The sequence below is a fragment of the Tursiops truncatus genome, chromosome 6 (assembly GCF_011762595.2).
Source record: "Tursiops truncatus isolate mTurTru1 chromosome 6, mTurTru1.mat.Y, whole genome shotgun sequence".
In the NCBI taxonomy this organism is placed as follows: Eukaryota; Metazoa; Chordata; class Mammalia; order Artiodactyla; family Delphinidae; genus Tursiops; species Tursiops truncatus.
In genome coordinates, this window is record NC_047039.1 from 58,555,703 (window position 1) to 58,573,832 (window position 18,130).

At 41.2% G+C, this 18,130-nt stretch overlaps 1 protein-coding gene across 4 annotated transcripts in view; it reads right to left on the reverse strand.

The window, feature by feature from the left end:
- Nucleotides 1-236: 236 nt before the first annotated feature.
- The window catches only part of KDM4C (lysine demethylase 4C), a 400,106-nt gene continuing 382,212 nt past the window's right edge, over nucleotides 237-18,130 (reverse strand). For all 4 annotated transcript variants that reach the window (XM_033858103.2, XM_033858104.2, XM_073806126.1 and 1 more), the window contains 3 exons: nucleotides 17,245-17,364; nucleotides 13,825-13,917; nucleotides 237-1,328 (listed from right to left, as the gene is read on the reverse strand). In XM_033858103.2, the coding sequence (XP_033713994.1) occupies nucleotides 1,152-1,328; nucleotides 13,825-13,917; nucleotides 17,245-17,364 (390 nt within the window). In that variant the 3' untranslated portion in view covers nucleotides 237-1,151. The remainder of the gene's footprint in view (nucleotides 1,329-13,824; nucleotides 13,918-17,244; nucleotides 17,365-18,130) is intronic.

Here is an 18,130-nt window from a genome sequence, read left to right on the forward strand (position 1 = left end):
AGGCCTAAAGATAGAGCTGAGGAAAACACTTCATCAGGCACTGTGGGCAGGTAGAGGAGCTTTGTCCCCAGTGGTATAGCCATAAATGTCTCACAGTGTGTCCACAGTTATGGAAACAGTGAGAGAAGAAGTTCTGACAAACCTGGGCCCCAGAATGTCCACAGAGCCAGCTCTCCCAAAAAAACTTGTTTTCTATAGGTTTAAACCTAGACAAATAAGCAAGTTAGAAGACAGGATTGGAGAAAATGGAAATCTTTATTTTTAAACACTAGTACATTTCCAAGCTGTTTCAAAAAGGAAAAATCATATTACTTCAAAACTATGCATCAAAGCATATTTATTTTAAACTCTAATCTTACAAACACATAATGAAAGAAACATATATTTTATAAATATCTACTCAGAATATGTATTATGGAAAAAAAGTATTTAAAAATAACAGCCCCAGATCTCCCTCTTTAAATATATAAAATTCCCATACAATTCATAAGAATTCTTTCTCAAGAGCCAAAAACTTCACAAAGGCCAACAACTTAGTTCTCGTCAGACACAATCAAAAGTAAAACGGATATAAAAAAATGTAAAATTTCTGTACAAGGGAAATGCAGATAGCATATGGGTAAATCTCATTACCATCCATGCCATTTGTGTTTTAAAAATGTTTTATAAAAACTGCCATTTAAAACAAATAAGTGAGAGTCCTTCCCTGACTGTGGAAAATATATAAATTATCACCCTCCCACCTGGGAATGGTGGCTCCCACCTGCTAGGGTTGAGGAGAGAAGTCTCCATGTGGTTCCTGAATAGGGACTAAGTAAGCCACACATGGGGATCCACCTCCTCTCGCAGTGGCTTTTTTCGATGGGTGATTCATTATTATTCCCTTCTACTTAGAAAAATTCTTTGGGATCATAGGAGACAACTGCTCAGAAGTAAATGCAAGACTAGGAGACAACTTCAGATTGTGGTATCCGATTAATAATGTGTATTTCGTGGCTTTGGTGACCAAACTCTGGGAAGCCTAATTTTCCACTGTCAGAGACACAGCCCGTCACCTACCCCAGCAAAACACATGGCACAGCCCCAGGCTGTCCCTTCATCGTTCCTCTTCTGGCGCAAGTCATTCTGTTGCCTGCAGCAGTGTAGGTAGACTATTGCCTCTTCTGACACTTCTTCTGGAAAGAGCTCTTCAAAAACGTGCGGTAGACGGGGTCATCCACATATTCGTTCTTAAACCTGGAGCTCAGCACTCTCTGTCTCTTTTTCTCCCCTTGGATTATGTCCGTTCCATAAAATGTGTCTTCAAATCGCATATCAGAGGCTGTGGACTAAGAACAGCCAGTGTTACACTGCAGAAAGGCAGGCACTTGACAGCAAAAGAACGGACAAAGATCTGACTCAGTCAGCAGTGGGGAGGGTGCTGAGGCCCAGGGAGGAGGCCCCACGCAGGGGCCTTGGAGCCTCCCCACCTGCTTCCATTTAGCTCAGTTTTCTTCAGGATCTCCAACCCCCAGGGACCTTCCCCAACACGAGCAGGACTAAAGTCTTCTCATTTAAATCTCCCTCACTCTTCATGCCCCCTCTGGCTCCTGCCCAACCAGGTATGTGACAAAATTGTCCACAGTTATCTCTAATTCATCCCTATTCCTATTTACCTCTGGGCCTCTGTCCCCACCACTTCCCTGAAACTGTCCTTGCTCAAGTCCTAGTTCCTAGGACACTTCTCTCCCCTAAATTTATGTGACTACCCTGTCACCTAACTCTTGCATGAAGCTCTCTGTCATTCTGTAAGCCCTCCTCCTCCTCTGGCTGCTCACCGTGGATGTCTCAGCGGCTCCCCTTTCTTAACTATTTGCTCAACTCTGATGCCCCTGAGGCTTTGTGTGTGGCCTTTTCCTTGCCACATATGCTCCCTGGGCCTGCCTGCCCACACTCACAACTTCAATTTCAACATCAACCGCAAAGATGCTCACATCTCTCGCCCCAGTTCAGACCTCCACCTGTGCTCAGGCCTGCAAACATGTCCAACAACCCAGCAGGCATCTCAAAGTGTTTATACTGGAGGCACTAGTATAACTAGTCCAACCTAAAGTGAACTCAAATTCTTCCTTCTCCATCTCTGTCCTTTCTGTATTCAATGAACGGCAGCACCATCCCCATCAATTCTAGCTACACTGATCAGAAACCTGAAAGTTATAAACTTCCCCTTGTCCCTCCCCTGTGCAGGACCCCTCCTACATGTACCTTGAAGCCCTCCATCCTTTCTTCTTTAACCCTACTGACCCCATGGCCCTCACACTTCCTGTCCTAAACCACTGTAACAAATGCTGCACCCCAGTCTATTTTTCACAGAACCACTAGAAGAAAGCTCTCTAAAATCTCTGATTATATGACACCCTTGCTGAGAGTCTTTCAATAGCTCTACTGCCTTCAAGATGATGTCTACGTTTCCTAGGCTGGACATACATAATCAGGCATAATCTTACCCCTTGCTTGGATTAGACTGAATTATTTACAATTCCCGGCCACACCTTACTGGTTCATGCCCCTCCATCATTAGATGTATTGTTTCCTTTGCATAGAAAATATTCTATCCTCTCTGCCACTGACAAACGTGAGGTTCCTTCTTTTGGGTTCCTGTAACACTCTACATGTCAGTGCAGTAGAATGAGGGCAGTGGCAGAGATAAGGGGTAGGTAAGTGTCTCCCCACAGGGGGTGCCTTGAACCCTTTCACGGTGAGGATATTAGGGACTATGAACTGAATTTTATACATGTTCCCAAAAGCAAGGAATGTGCCCTGACACAGTCACTGCTCAGTAAGTGACAGCTAGGCAGAGGAATGTGGGCTTTTTCTGTTATGCTCACGTAAAGCTCACTTTTTTTTAAATTTAACTTTTATTTTATATTGGAGTGTAGCTGATTTACAATGCTGTGTTAGTTTCATGCGTACAGCTGATTCAGTTATACGTATACATATAGTCATTCTTTTTCAGATACTTTTCCTATATAGGTTATTACAGAATATTGAGTAGAGTTCCCTGTGCTATACACAGTAGGTCCTTGTTATCTATTTTATATATAGTAATGTGTATATGTTAATCCCAAACTCCTAATTTATCCTCCCCCCCCCCAATTTCCCGTTTGGTAACCATACTTTTGTTTTCAAAGTCTGTGAGTCTGTTTGTTTTGTAAGTAAGTTCACTTGCACAATTTTTTTTTAGATTCCACATATAAGTGATATCATATGATATTTGTCTTCTCTCTGACTTAGTTCACTTAGTACGATAATCTCTAGGTCCATCCATGTTGCTGCAAATGGCATTATTTCATTCTTCTTATGGCTGAGTAACATTCCATTGTGTGTGTGTGTGTATACACCACATCTTCCTTATCCATTCCTCTGTCGAAGGACATTTAGGTTGCTTCCATGTCTTGGCTATTGTAAATAGTGTTGCAATGAATATTTGGGTGCATGTATCTTTTTGAATTATGGTTTTCTCCAGATATGTGCCCAGGAGTGGGATTGCTGGATCATATGGTAGTTCTATTTTTAGTTTTTTAAAGATCCTCCATACTGTATTCCATAGTGGCGGTATCAATTTACATTCCCACTAACAGTGCAAGAGGGTTCCCTTTCCTCCACACCCTCTCCAGCATTTGTTGTTTGGAGACTTTTTTTTTTTTTTGCTGTACGCGGGCCTCTCACTGTTGTGGCCTCTCGCGTTGTGAGCACAGGCTCCGGACGCACAGGCTCAGCAGCCATGGCTCACGGGCCCAGCCACTCCACGGCATGTGGAATCTTCCCAGACCGGGGCACAAACCTGTGTCCCCTGCATCAGCAGGTGGACTCTCAACCACTGCGCCACCAGGGAAGCCCTGGAGACTTTTTAATGATGGCAATTCTAACTGGTGTGAGGTGATACCTCCTGGTATTTTGATTTGCATTTCTCTAATAATTAGTGATGTTCAGCAGCTTTTCATATGCCTCTTGGCCATCTATATGTCTTCTTTGGAGAAACATCTATTTAGGTCTTCTGCCCATTTTTTGATTGGGTTGTCTGTATTTTTTAATATTGAGCTGCATGAGCTATTTATATATTTTGGAGATTAATCCTTTGTCTGTTGATTCGTTTGCAAATATTTTCTCCCATTCTGTGGGCTGTCTTTTCATTTTTTTTTTTTATGATTTCATTTGCTGTGCAAAGCTTTTAAGTTTAATTAGGTCCCATTTGTTTACTTTGTTTTTATTGTCATTACTCTAGGAGGTGGATTAAAAAAGATCTTGGTGCGATTTGTGTCAAAGAGTGTTCTCTTTATGTTTTCCTCTAAGAGTTTTATAGTATCGGGCCTTACATTTAGATCTTTAATCCATTTTGAGTTTATTTTTGTGTATGGTGTTAGAGAATATTCTAATTTCATTCTTTTACATGTAGCTGTCCAGTTTTCCAGCACCACTTACTGAAGAGACTGTCTTTCCTCCGTTGTATATTCTTGCCACTTTTGTCACAGACTAGGTGACCATAGGTGTGTCAGTTTATCTGTGGACTTTCTATCCTGTTCCATTGATCTATGTTTCTGTTTTTGTGCCAGTACCATACTCTTTTGATGACTGTAGCTTTGTAGTATAGTCTGAAGTCAGGGAGCCTGATTCCTCCAGCTCTTTTTCTTCCTCAGGATTGCTTTGGCTATTTGGGGTCTTTTGTGTTTCCATACAAATTGTAAACTTTTTAATTCGAATTTTGTGAAATATCCCCTTGGTAATTTCATAGGGATTGCGTTGAATCTGTAGATTGCTGTGGGTAGTATAGTCATTTTGGCAATATTGATTCTTCCAATCTAAGAACATGGTATCAATATATCTTTCCATCTGTTTGTGTCATCTTCAGTTTCTTTCATCAACATCCTAATAATAGTTTTCAGAGTACAGGTCTTTTGCCTCCTTAGGTAGGTTTATTCCTAGGTATTTTATTCTTTTTTGATGTGATGGTAAATGGGATTGTTTCCTTAATTTCTCTTTCAGATATTTTGTTGTTACTGTATAGGAATGCAAGAGATTTCTGTGTATTAATTTTGGATTCTGCCACTTTACCAAATTCACTGATGGCAGCATCTTTAGGATTCTCTATGTATAGTATCATGTCATCTGCAAACTGTGACAGTTTTACTTCTTTTCCAATTTGGATTCTTTTTATTTCTTTTTCTTCTCTGATGGCCCTGCTAGGACTTCCAAAACTATGCTGAATAAAAGTGGTGAGAGTGGATATCCTTGCCTTGTTCCTGATCTTAGAGGACATGCTTTCAGCTTTTCACTGTTGAGAATGATGCTAGCTGTGGGTTTGTCATATATGGCCTTTATTATGTTGAGGTAGGTTTCCTCTATGCCCACTTTATGGAGATTTTTTATCATAAATGGATGTTGAATTTTGCTGAAAGCTTTTCCTGTATCTATTGAGATAATCATATGGTTTTTATTCTTCAGTTTGTTGACGTGCTGTATCACACTTATTGATTTGCAAATATTGAAGAATCCTTGCATCACTGGAATAAATCCCACTTGATCTTGGATTCGGTTGGCTAGTATTTTGTTCATGATTTTTGCATCTGTGTTCATCAGTGATATTGGCCTGTAATTTTCTTTTTTTGCGGTATCTTTGGTTTTGGTATCAGGGTGATGGCGACCTCACAGAATGAGATTGGGAGTTTTCCTTCCTCTGCAATTTTTTTGGAATGGTTTCAGAGGATAGGTGTTAACTCTTCTCTAAATGTTTGATCGAGTTCATCTGTGAAACCATCTGGTCCTGGACTTTTGTTTGTTAAAAGTCTTAAAATCACAGTTTCAATTTCAGTGATTGGTCTGTTTATATTTTCTATTTTTTCCTGGTTCAGTCTTGGAAGGTTGTACCTTTCTAAAAACTTGTCCATTTCTTCTAAAAACTTGTCCATTTCTTTTATTGGCATATAGTTGTTTGTAGTAGTCTCTTATGATCCTTTGTATTTCTGTGGTGTCAGTTGTAACTTCTCCTTTTTCATTTCTGATTTTATTGATTTGAGCCCTCTCCCTTTTTTTCTTGATGAGTCTGGCTAAAGGTTTATCAATTTTGTTTATCATCTCAAAGAACCAGCTTTTAGTTTCATTGATTTTTGTTGTTGTCTTCTTCATCTCTATCTCATTTATTTCTGCTCTGATCTTTATGATTTCTTTCCTTCTACTAACTTTGGGTTTTGTTTGTCCTTCTTTCTCTAGGTGCTTTAGCTGTAAGGTTAGGTTGTTGTTAGGTTTGAGATTTTTCTTGTTTCCTGAGGTAAGACTGTATTGCCATAAACTTCTCTTTTAGAACTGCTTTTGCTGTGTCCCATAGGTTTTGGATTGTCATCTGTTTGTTATCATGTGTCTCTAGGTATTTTTTGATTTCCTCTTTGATTTCTTCAGTGATCCACTGGTTGTTTAGTAACATATTGTTTAGGCTCCACGTGTTTGTGTTTTTTGCAGTCTTTTTTATGTGACTGATTTCTAATATCATAGTCTTGTGGTCAGAAAAGAGGCTTGATATGATTTCAGTTTTCTTAAATTTACTGAGGCTTGCTTTGTGACCCAGCATGTGATCCATCCTGGAGAATGTTCTATGTGCACTTGAGAAGAATGTGTATTCTGCTGCTTTCAGGTGGAATGTCCTATAAATATCAATTAAGTTCATATGGTCTAATGTGTCATTTAAGGCCTGTGTTTCCTTATTGATTTTCTGTCTGGATAATCTGTCCATTGATGTAAGCAGGGTGTTAAAGTTCCCCACTATTATTGTGTTACTGTCGATTTCCCCTTTTATGGCTGTTAGAATTTGCCTTATATATTGACGTGCTCCTATGTTGAGTGCATATATATTTACAGTGTTCTATCTTCTTTTTGGATTGATCCCTTGATCATTATGTAGTGTCCTTCTTTGTCTCTTGTAACAGCCTTTATTTTAAAGTTTATTTTGTCTGATATGAGTATTGCTACTCCAGGTTTCTTTTAATTTCCATTTGCATGGAATATCTTTTTCCATCCCCTCACTTTCAGTCTGTATGTGTCCCTAGATCTGAAGTGGGCTCTTATAGACAGCATATATGCAGGTCTTGTTTTTGTATCCATTCAGCCAGTCTATGTCTTTTGGTTGGAGCATTTAATTCATTTACATTTAAGGTAATTATTGATATATATGTTCTTATTGCCATTTTGTAAATTGTTTGGGATTTGATTTTGCAAGTCTTTTTTCTTCCCTTCCTCTTTTGTTCCCTTCTCATGGGATTTGATTATCTTTAGTGTTGTATTTGGATTGCTTTTTTCTTTTTTGTGTTTTTGTCTATCTGTCATAGAGTTTTGGTTTGCAGATCACGTGAGGTTTTGATATAGCAGTCTATATATATACAAGACTGTCTTAAGTTGCTGGTCTCTTAATTTCAAATGCATTTCCAATATCCTGCATTTGTACTATCCTCTGCTCATGACTGCTGGTTTTGATATCATATTTGTGTGTGTGCGGATGATTTCCCACCTTTATTGTATGTTTGCCTTTACCAGTGAGCTTTCCCATTCATAACGTTCTTGTTTCTAGTTATGGTCTTTTCTTTTCTGCCTAGAGAAGTTCCTTTAGCATTTATCGTAAAGCTGGTTGTGGTGCTGAATTCTCTTAGCTTTTGCTTATGTGTAAAGCTTTTGATTTCTCCATTGAATCTTCATGAGAGCTTTGCTGGGCAGAGTATTCTTGGTTATAGGTTTTTTCCTTTCATCACTTTAAATATATCATGCCACTCCCTTCTGGCCTGCAGAGTTTCTGCTGAGAAATCAGCTGATAACCTTATGGGATTCCCTTGTATTTTATTTGTTGCTTTTCTCTTGTTGCTTTTAATATTTTCTCTTTGTCTTTAATTTTTGTCAGTTTGATTAATATATGTCTTGGTGTGTTCCTCCTTGGGTTTATCCTTTATGGGAGTCTGCATTTCCTTGGACTTGGGTGACTGTTTCTTTTCTCATATTAGGGAAGTTTTCAGCTATTATCTCTTCAAATATTTTATCAGGTCCTTTCTCTCTTCTCCTTCTGTGACCCCTATAATGCGAATGTTGGTGCATTTAATGTCCCAGAGGTTTCTGAGACTGTCCTCCTTTCTTTTCATTCTTTTTTTCTTTATTCTGTTCTGCCGTAGTGATTTCCACTACTCTTTCTTCCAGCTCACTTATTAGTTCTTCTGCCTCATTTATTCTGCTATTGTTTCCTTCTAGTGTATTTTTCACTTTGGTTATTGTATTGTTCATCTCTGTTCTTTAAATCTTCTAGGTCTTTGTTAAATATTTCTTGTATCTTCTCAGTCTGTGCCTTCATTCTTTTTCCAACATCTTGGATCATCGTTACTATCATTACTGTGTATTCTTTTTCATGTAGATTTGCCTATCTCTACTTTACTTAGTTGCTCTTCTGGGTTTTTATCTTGTTCCTTCTTCTGGAACACATTTCTCAACTGTCTCATTTAGTCTAGCTTTCTGTGTTTGTGGTCTCCTTTCTGCAGGCTGCATGATTGTAGTTCCTCTTCCTTCTTGTGTCTGTCTCCTGGTGGGTGAGCTTGGTCTAGGGGCTTGTGCAGGATTCCTGGTGGGAGGGACTGGTGGGTGGAGCTGGGTCTTGTCCCTCTGGTGGACAGGGCCATGTCAAGGGGTGTGTTTACAGGTGGCTGTGAGGTCAGTACAAGTTTAGGCAGCCTGTTTGCTGATGGGTGAGGCTGTGTTCCCCTGTTGCTGGTTGTTTGGCCTGAGGCGTCCCAGCACTGGAGCCTGCAGACTATTGGGTGGGGCCAGGCCTTAGTGCCAAAAATGCAACCTCCAAGAGAACCCACACTGATCAGTATTCCCTGGGGCCTCCGCCACCAGAGTCCTTGCCCTCACAGTGAGCCATAGCCAACACCTTCCTCTCCAGGAGACCCTCCAAGACCCTCAGGTAGGTCTAGCCCAGGCTCCTGTGGAGTCATTGCTTTGTGCTGGGTTCCAGTGCACGTTGTGCATGTCCTCCAAGAGTGAAATCTCTGTTTCCCCCTGTCTTGCGGAACTTCTGCACTCAAGCCCCACTGGCCTTCAAAGCTCAATGCCCTGGGGGCTCTTCCTCCCAATGCCAGACCTTCAGGCTGAGGAGCATGACGTGAGGCTCAGAACTCTCACTCCATCTCATTGTGGCTTCCTCTTTGTCTTTGGATGTAAAATATCTTTTTTGGTAGGTTCCAGTCTTTTTTGTCGATGGTTGTTCACCAGTTAATTGTGATTTTGGTGTTTTCGTGGGAGGAAGTGAGCTGCAGTCCTTCTACTCTGCCATGTTGTCGGAATCGAGGGGCTGCTTTTAGTTTGGATACTTCCTGCTGTTTCCTCAGTGTGTGCTGGCTGTTATCCCCTTGATATGGGGTGGGCAGGTGTGGTGACCCGTGCTCACTTCTGGTACCCTGGGGTAGTGATCAGCGCCAGCTTGTGGGTCTCCCAGCAGTGGCCTGCGTGCCTGCAAGATGGCACCTGCTCATGGGTCTCTTAGTGGCGGCAGCAGCCCATGCCCACCTCTGGAGCTCACGATGACAGTGGTGGCTCGTGCCTGCCCCCAGAACTCATGTAGGTGGTGTCCTGTTGTCTGAGAGTGCATGCAGGGAAAGGAACTCCTAGGGCAAGTCCTGCCCCTCTCCTCTGCATCCCCCAACAATGGCGCCTTGCCTCTCTGGCAGACCCAGGCTTCTTCTGAGTGCATCCTCAGCCTTGCCACACTCCAGCCTCTTCAGGCTGTCTCCATGCAGCCAGCGCTGGTCCTCTCCGAGTCTGACCTCCAAAGCCCAAGCTTTAGCACCCAGCCCCTGCCTGCCCAGGCAGATGAGCACCTCAGCCTGGGGAGTTCAGGGCAGCACTACCAACCACCTGTGTAGGTCACTCTCTGTTTTGCCTTCCTCAAACTGGTTGCTGAGCTCTCCTCAGTGGCTCCAAAGCTCCCCCTCCATCCAGGCTGATCTCCCCACCAGTGAGGGGACTTCCCAGGGCGAGGGAACCTTTCCTCCTTCATCGCTCCCTCCCTGGGGCACATGTCCCATCTCAATTCCTCTTTTTTTTTTCTTTTGTCCTGCCTGGTTTACGTGGAGGTTTTTCAGAAATCTGAGGTTTTCTGCCAGTGTTCAGTAGATGTTCTGTGTGAATTGTTCCACTTGTAGATGTGTTTTTGATATATTTGTGGGAGGAGGTGAGCTCTAAGTCCTATTTCTCCACCATTTTGATTCCTCTCGCCAGGTAAAGCTTACTTTAAAGTACTATTCTTCCTTCCTAATTTCCTATTTTGCCCCTCGAACGTGTTCCCAACTGGTTTTTACTGAGATGACACCAACTGTGTCACGGAGGCCCCCTCCCATGGTAGTGACACAGGCAGGGTCCAGCTTTTAAGGATTGAAAGCACATGGTCAATCATGAAGAAGAGAGAAACGATGGAACAATTACAAAGAAGCTTGAAAACTAAAAATGGACCCAAGTGCAAGGCTGGGCATGTTCCCTGCTAGTTCATGAGATGGTCATCCAGGGTGATAGGCTCCCTCCATGGATTCCCCCAGATGCTCCTAGCTTCACTCAGGAAGAAAAGTAAGAGATTGTGGATGGGCTGGGCACCCTCTGCCATTAGGATAAAACAGTTTCGGTTCATTCATTCTTGGCAAAGCACTTCCTCTGAGTAATCTTTCCCTTTTATAAGTGCTAAAGTTAAAGGAGAAAATAAAACATCTATGAAAGTGTTGCCACTGTGTGAGGACAGCAAAAGTAAGCCTCTTAAATACAATAATAAAACCAGTTTACCAGCAGCACCAGTTAATTATACACCATTGCTATGGTTATTCTGTGAGACCATAAAAGGTAATGGGGCTGTTTCTGAAGTTAGTGGGAAGGAACGCAGCACAGTCACTGAGGCGGACTGCTGACACTTTAGAAAAATTTCTCCCCAAGTCAGCGTATGTCTGGGTGAGCAGAAGTCATTAAAACATGAAGGCCTCCCAGTAGGGGCTGCAACCCACCCCGCCTTAAAAAAAAAACAAAAGATTTCTCTAATTATAAAGTATCTTCCATCAATAAGTTTTCCAATCAGATTTGTTTCGTCAACTGGAAAAAAAATAGCAGTCACGGACAGACTAGCCAAGGGCCAGAGGGTTATATACAAACCTTAAGAAAAAGCTGGTTTTCTACAGCAGAAGCACGTAAGTCTTTGATTCAGTAAAAACAGAGGTGGCAAACTGGATTTAGGGACTGTGAGCCAACTGGATTTTGTCTCAAGAAATTTTCTACTAGGCTCAACATAACGTAACAGGTTAGATTCAGAGTATCTATGTGATTTATATATATATTTTTTTTAATTTATTTATTTATTCATGGCCGTGTTGGGTCTTCATTTCTATGCAAGGGCTTTCTCTAGTTGCGGCAAGCGAGGGCCACTCTTCATTGCGGTGCGCGGGCCTTTCACTGTCGTGGCCTTTCTTGTTGTGGGGCACAGGCTCCAGACGTGCAGGCTCAGTAGTTGTGGCTCACGGGCTTAGTTGCTCCGTGGCATGTGGGATCCTCCCAGACCAGGGCTCGAACCCGTGTCCCCTGCATTGGCAGGCAGATTCTCAACCACTGCGCCACCAGGGAAGCCCTATATACTTTTTAATTTAAAAATTTTCTATGAGAATTTTAAAAAAGCAGTTCAATTTGGTGTGACTGTTCTGAGAAATGGACCTTAGAAAATTTGTGCTCATGGTACAAATAAAGCTACATGGTAAAGCATACTGGTACTGGAGCCAAATCTGTGGAACAGAGATTGTGATCAGAGCAGAAAGCAAAAAGCTTTCTTTGAATGTGATTAAGAAATGGTATTTGAAATCTATAAAGCCCAGCTGGTAGGATGTTTAACCATACATGGATTAGAAAATCAAAGACCTGAGAGACTTCCAGAGGGCTACCTACTCCATTTCCCAACCTCTAAATCTTTAGGAGATTATTTTTTTAAGAAAGGGGGGAGGGAATGAGAGGGGACAGAGAATCCATGGAAGATAGGAGAAACAGGGTGAGCGGCAGTCACCTCCAGCATCTTGAAAAGGAAAGTTTTTCTCAAGAGATTTCAAGACCTAGAACACTGACAAATTATCCAGGTTTTTAGCTCTTTGTTAAGGTTTAACAGATGTCTTTACTATAGGAATATTTTCTTCTCCCTTTCCCTGCTGTTTATTATCTGGGGGTTAATCTGTTTTCAGGTGTGTGGGTCCCCTACTTGCCACATTTCCTCACTGGGTGGGCAGCAGTGCTGTTACTATCACTCTTCTCTTGACTGTTTCACTTTGAATGGCCTTCCCCTCAAGGATGCAGCTGAGAAGGAAAAGTCAGTTTACACCTGATGCACTTAACCCTGTTCTCAGGATCCCACCTGACTGACAGGAGAGGAGCTGAATATACAACTGAACATTTAAGGAAACCCATGTTCTTCCAAAGTAATCTAGAGTCGCTCTATCACTGCATAAAAGTATATCATTAGCATGCAATGAAAACTAAGGATGTCATTTATTCAGAAAAAAATTTTCATTTTAGTCAGAAAAATCCCCTCATTCAAATTTCCTAGTTTAGGACTTATCATTTCACAGATGCACTAGATGCAATTCTAAATGAGTAAAACTGACTTCATTTCAGGGTCCAGTAAATATTTTATGATACAATAATGAAAACTAAGTTATTATGAATTATATTTTTTAACAACTTCAGTTTTGACTATTTGTCCATGTTTATTTGTCTTTTAATGGTATGTACAGGGCTTGAAACTAATAACGTTTTCTTTTGTAAAAAAAAAAAAAACTGCTTTAGCATTTCCACAACTAGTATTTGGGCTTTGTTTATTCCTTTTGTTATAAAAGTGAGAGTTTAGTTTAATTATAAATTGACACAAACATTAATGAGCTTCTGAGAGGGAAGTTAATACAGATGACCTTGAACAACATGGGTCTGAACTATATATGGGTCCACTTAATACACGGATTTTTTTCAATCATAAACATTATGGTACTACACGATCTGAGTGATTGAATCCATAGATGTGAAACTGTGGGCAGGAAGGGTCTGACTATATAAGTTATATATGACTGTGTGGAGGGTCAGCACTCCAACCCCCCACATTGTTAAAGGGTGAACTGTATATGATAAGGCTATAGGAAACTAGATGTTCGCTATGCTGAGTCCCCTTTAATCTCCTACTGAAAGCTTTCTCTTTTTTTTTTTGCGGTACGTGGGCCTCTCACTGTCGTGGCCTCTCCCGTTGTGGAGCACAGGCTCCGGACGCACAGGCTCAGCGGCCATGGCTCACGGGCCCAGCCGCTCCGCGGCATGTGGGATCTTCCCGGCCCGGGGCACGAACCCGTGTCCCCTGCATCGGCAGGCAGACCCTCAACCACTGCACCACCAGGGAAGCCCTGAAAGCTTTCTTTTAACGTTGCTTCCACTAAGAAGATTGTAAATGTCTTGATGGTATCTTTATATGTTCCCAGTTAGCTTGCATAGGACACATATTCAATAACTTTCTGTATGCCAATAGATGTTAACACAAAGAAGCATCATTTGACCTCATTAGAAAGAAAGATGGGGAACTTGCACCGGTTTCCCTGGACAAATTTGAGCTTTGGATTAAACAATTTCAATAAGGGAAAAGTTGCATTGGCTTTCTTCAAAATCAATCCAAAAGCCTCAGTATGTTTCCTGCTGGGCTTGGGAAACAGTGAGAGAGGAGGAGAGATTCACATGGCAGATCCCTCAGAGGGATTATCCAGTACTTACAAAACGAGCTTTCACTCTCTTGGGTAACTCTTCATCTAAAGTGTAGATGTCCTCTCTCTTCATTGCTATCTGGGATCCATCTTCAAATTCAACCTAATGAAAAATAAGACATCGAGCATGATCTATTTAAAAAAGAAGCAAGCATTCACCATTTTCTTCAGCGTTCCAGTTAGCTACATAAAAAAAAGAGGATTCAGGCAGAGCCAACAAGGGAACTAGCCAACAGGCAAGGAAGGAAGCAAAGCTCTTCCCTTATCAAACTAAGAACAAAGTATGTTTTCAAACAGGCCAAAATTCTTGAAAATGAGTGTTTTGCAATATGTGATATGAAAACTTTATCCCCCCAAAGCAAAAACAAAGAAAAGTAACTGCTGCTCAAATGATTTCTCAGAACATGAGATTGTGGCCAATTTAGCATTAAGACGGGTGGGGCCTGTAAGTACTGATTGTTTCTTTAAGAGGCTCTGACAATATAAGAGGGAGGACTGTTTCTCTTTGAGAAAGAAGTAATGATACATTTACTCTTGTATAATAATCCTCCCAGATAAAATAATTTCTCAAGTTCTTACGGAGCTTTAACTTTCAAAACTCACTTTTGTTAAATTCAAACAAATGGCCAGGAAGAGCTCAGGTTCTCCTTAACCTCACGTGTCAGCCACCTCAATTTGTGAAAATACATTATCATCTAAATGAAAATGTTTAAAACTTTTAAAACTTTGTTTTCAAGCTAATCAAATGGCAGCAAGTAATTTCATTATCCAGTTTTTTCAATATTTTAGGATATTTTGTTAGAGAAAAAGTGACACTGAATAACAAATATAGAGCATCTGGGGGAAATTCATCAAAGGCCCTACTCAAAGTGATCTTGGTTTAGGCTCAACCCCACATGAACTCTTCCAGAAGAAAACAACAAAAGGGATGCAATCAGGGTAGAATATCTAATATGTTCTAACTCTGACCACTTATGGTATTCTTGAAATCCCTAACTCGTCTGTCTGAATTCTTTACTTTTAAGAAATAAGTATATGCTTGCAATTCTAGTTAAAAGATAAGTTAAACCATGTAGCTGTGCTATTCATGTTAATTTTAAAAAATCTGCTGAAGTTTAAAAAATACTAAAGATAAAATATACAATTAAACTTCGTATTTATTATCCATGTACTGCTCACGTTTGACTAAGCTCAAACACGGGGCAGAATTAGGTCTCGGTCACAGGAGACTTCTCGCTGCTACTTTCTGGAACGCTGAGATTGGGAAGGTTTTTCTTCCTGGCCTTGTTTCAGCAAAATGGTTTCTGTAACATTTAATTAGGCCAAGGTGTCATTGCAATTTATACAGTTCGATAGCATAGCTAGAACTACCTGTGCCTACCTTTCTTCTGTTTTAGATCATTTGAAAATTCTAAAAGAGAAAAAGGCAATTTTGAAACTAAGAGGGAGTATGGTATGCTGACCAACCATCCCAGTTTGTCCAGGACTGAAGGGGTCTCCCAGGATGCAAGACTTTCAGTGCTAAAGTCAAGGACAGTCCCTCGCAAGCTGGGATAGTTGTTCACCCGACTTGGGACAGAGCCAAGAGTAAATTCTGGCCCTTCCCTTTACCAGCTGTGTGCTCTTGAACAAATTATCACATTCACTGAGCCTTTTTTCCCTCCTTTGTAAAGTAGAAGTCAAAAACATCTATGCTGCAGGGCTACTGTGAGGGCCCCCAAAATGCACATACTTAGGATACTTAGCACTGCGCAGTAGGTATTTAGTTCCATTTTTATAAATATCTTTGCTTATTCAGTGGTGAGGCTGAATAGACACAAAACACAAAATGATCTCAAAAGGCCAGTTGGTTTAATGAGGAATTTTAAACTACTTCCTTGAGAGACAGTTTTAATATTAGTCTTAACTTTTTCATTGAGTCTGTAAATATGCTCACAGTTCTATGTTGATAGGCCATGATAAATTCAGCTGAAGTTAGCACACTGATTGATTACTAATTAGCCTGAATTTCAACATGTCTTCATTATGATACTTTCCATGTAGCTAATAGCTTTGCTTCATGTAAGATGCTTCACTTTTGCATTTATTGTTTAATTAAATGTAATTATTTTCTTTTGAATGATGTAGTGAACGCTTCTTTTCTAGGAATCTCCAGTATTACCAGCCTGTCTTGTGATTCTTGCCAAATTTTGGACATTCTGATACAAAAATGCTGCAGCACTTACCCTGCTGTAAATGACCTGAATCTGCAACTTAACACTTTGTCACCAATACAAAGGGGAAATGGCCTTCTCTCTCTCTCTCTCTCTCTCTCTCTCTCTCTCTCACACACACACACACACACACACACACACACACACACACACACACACAGGATATGTACATCCTCCCCTCCCCACCCTGGTGGCTTTTTCTACACCTTAAAAAATGTTCTCCCCTAAGTTGTCCAAACTTCTTTGAACACTTTTAATTACATTGTGCTCCAGTTTTTAGTGCAGTGTCTTTTAATGTACTCTTCCATTTAAGCCCTAGCCCTTTATCAGTCTTTGAACAATTTCTCTGAGGAAACTGAAGGTCTTATCATTCTCAAGCTGTTTTTAACTTCACAGGCCTGAACCTTCTTGCTTTTTCTCCTTTTACTTCAATCTTCCTGTTTTTACACTACTGCTTAGCTTTAGAATGTTGATTTCTGCCATCGTGTTACTAAAAGTACTATAATTTATTGGTTCTAATAAATTTGTTCCTTTTTAAAGTCTTTCTGAAGGAATATAAATGCACATGCGCCATCCATGTTGTTTTCCTTATTAGAGCTTAACTCATCCTCATTTCTAATAATAGGGATACAATTCATTTTTAAATTGTATATATATTCTTTAATAATATGTAGAGTTGTTCAGTGAACAGAATGCCAAAATGATAGCTGCACTTTTCATTAAATGAGTGCTCCTTTACGCTCGGGTGCACAGATGGCCACACCTGTGCCGATGCACCATTGGCCTAGGTTTGCTGAAACGCCCGACGGGGATGATGTCTCTCAGGGAAAAGCCACCCATTCAGGGGCTGCTGGATGATGAACAGCCATCACTGATTTGGCTTACAGTTAGATAATCCAGCCAGTTATTAGTCTCTCCCCGTATAACAGAAACGCAAGAAAGCAGCCCACCATCCAGCTGGTTATCTTTTTGACCTAACTAACTATATTCCTTACAATTAACCTATTCATCAGATGTTACTAGAGTTTCCCAGTATCGAACTTGGTAATAAAAGTCTAATATCTCGGTCATCAAACATCGAATTTTTGCCTTTTTTATAAAACAAGAGGTGTTCCAAATTCATGTGGCTTCTTGGTCAGCAGTACACTGGCTATACCGTCTGCCCTCTGGCTTCTCCTGTCCATCTCAGCAAGCATCGCACCCAGGGCGGCACTCACCTGGTACATGTGGGCAACATTTGATCCGAGATATTTTGCCCCGTAGAGTTTGCCATCAGGCCACTTGACTTGAACGACTTCTCCCTCGGCAGGAGGGCCTAGCCTCACACAGTCTCGGCTCTGCATAATAAACAGAAGTTAGGCTTTTCAAGGCAAATGTCTAAGCGACTGCATTTAGAACGTAGCAAATGAGCAACTCCTGGCAATTAAAAGGAGTTACTGCCTCTGTGTTTTATGGATTATGATCTTGCATGGGTGTTCAGGGGAAGAGCTATAAGGCAAAGGAGTACTTAAAGATTCAGCCTACATCATAAAGTTACAAAGGAACCACCATAATCCAAGAAGGAAAAAACAGCATTTACATTTGCTATTTGACAAAGAATTGTTCAGAGGGTAAGTAAAATGTGCATAGAAACTGCTCTAGCTGAGAAATAGACTGGCTAATGATTTATAACACCTGACACGTATACAGCATTTTGCAGCTAACAGAAGGCTTCGACATACATCTCGTCTGATCCTCACAATCGTTCCATGAGGTAGGCAGAGACTACTAATTACCCCCATTTTACTGACAAGGAAACTGAGCCTCTGAGGAGGCTCCTTTCAGTTGTCAGGATCTCTGGAGAAGTGAAGCGGTGTAAGAGACAAAGAACTGAGGACGCCCAGGTGGACCTGGGGGCAGGAGAGAAGCAGACTGTCATCAGAGCTGGCAGGCCCAGACGAAGCAGCAAGGGAGAAATGCAGGAGCCTCCAGAGTGCGGCAGGGGAGGCTGTAAGGCCCGGGTCCTGCTCAGCAGGCCTCTTCTGAAGACCCCTGGACCTTCCCCTATAGGCCTGGTTCTGCCTGCACCTCCCATCCACTGAGTAGTCCACCTCATTCCACAGG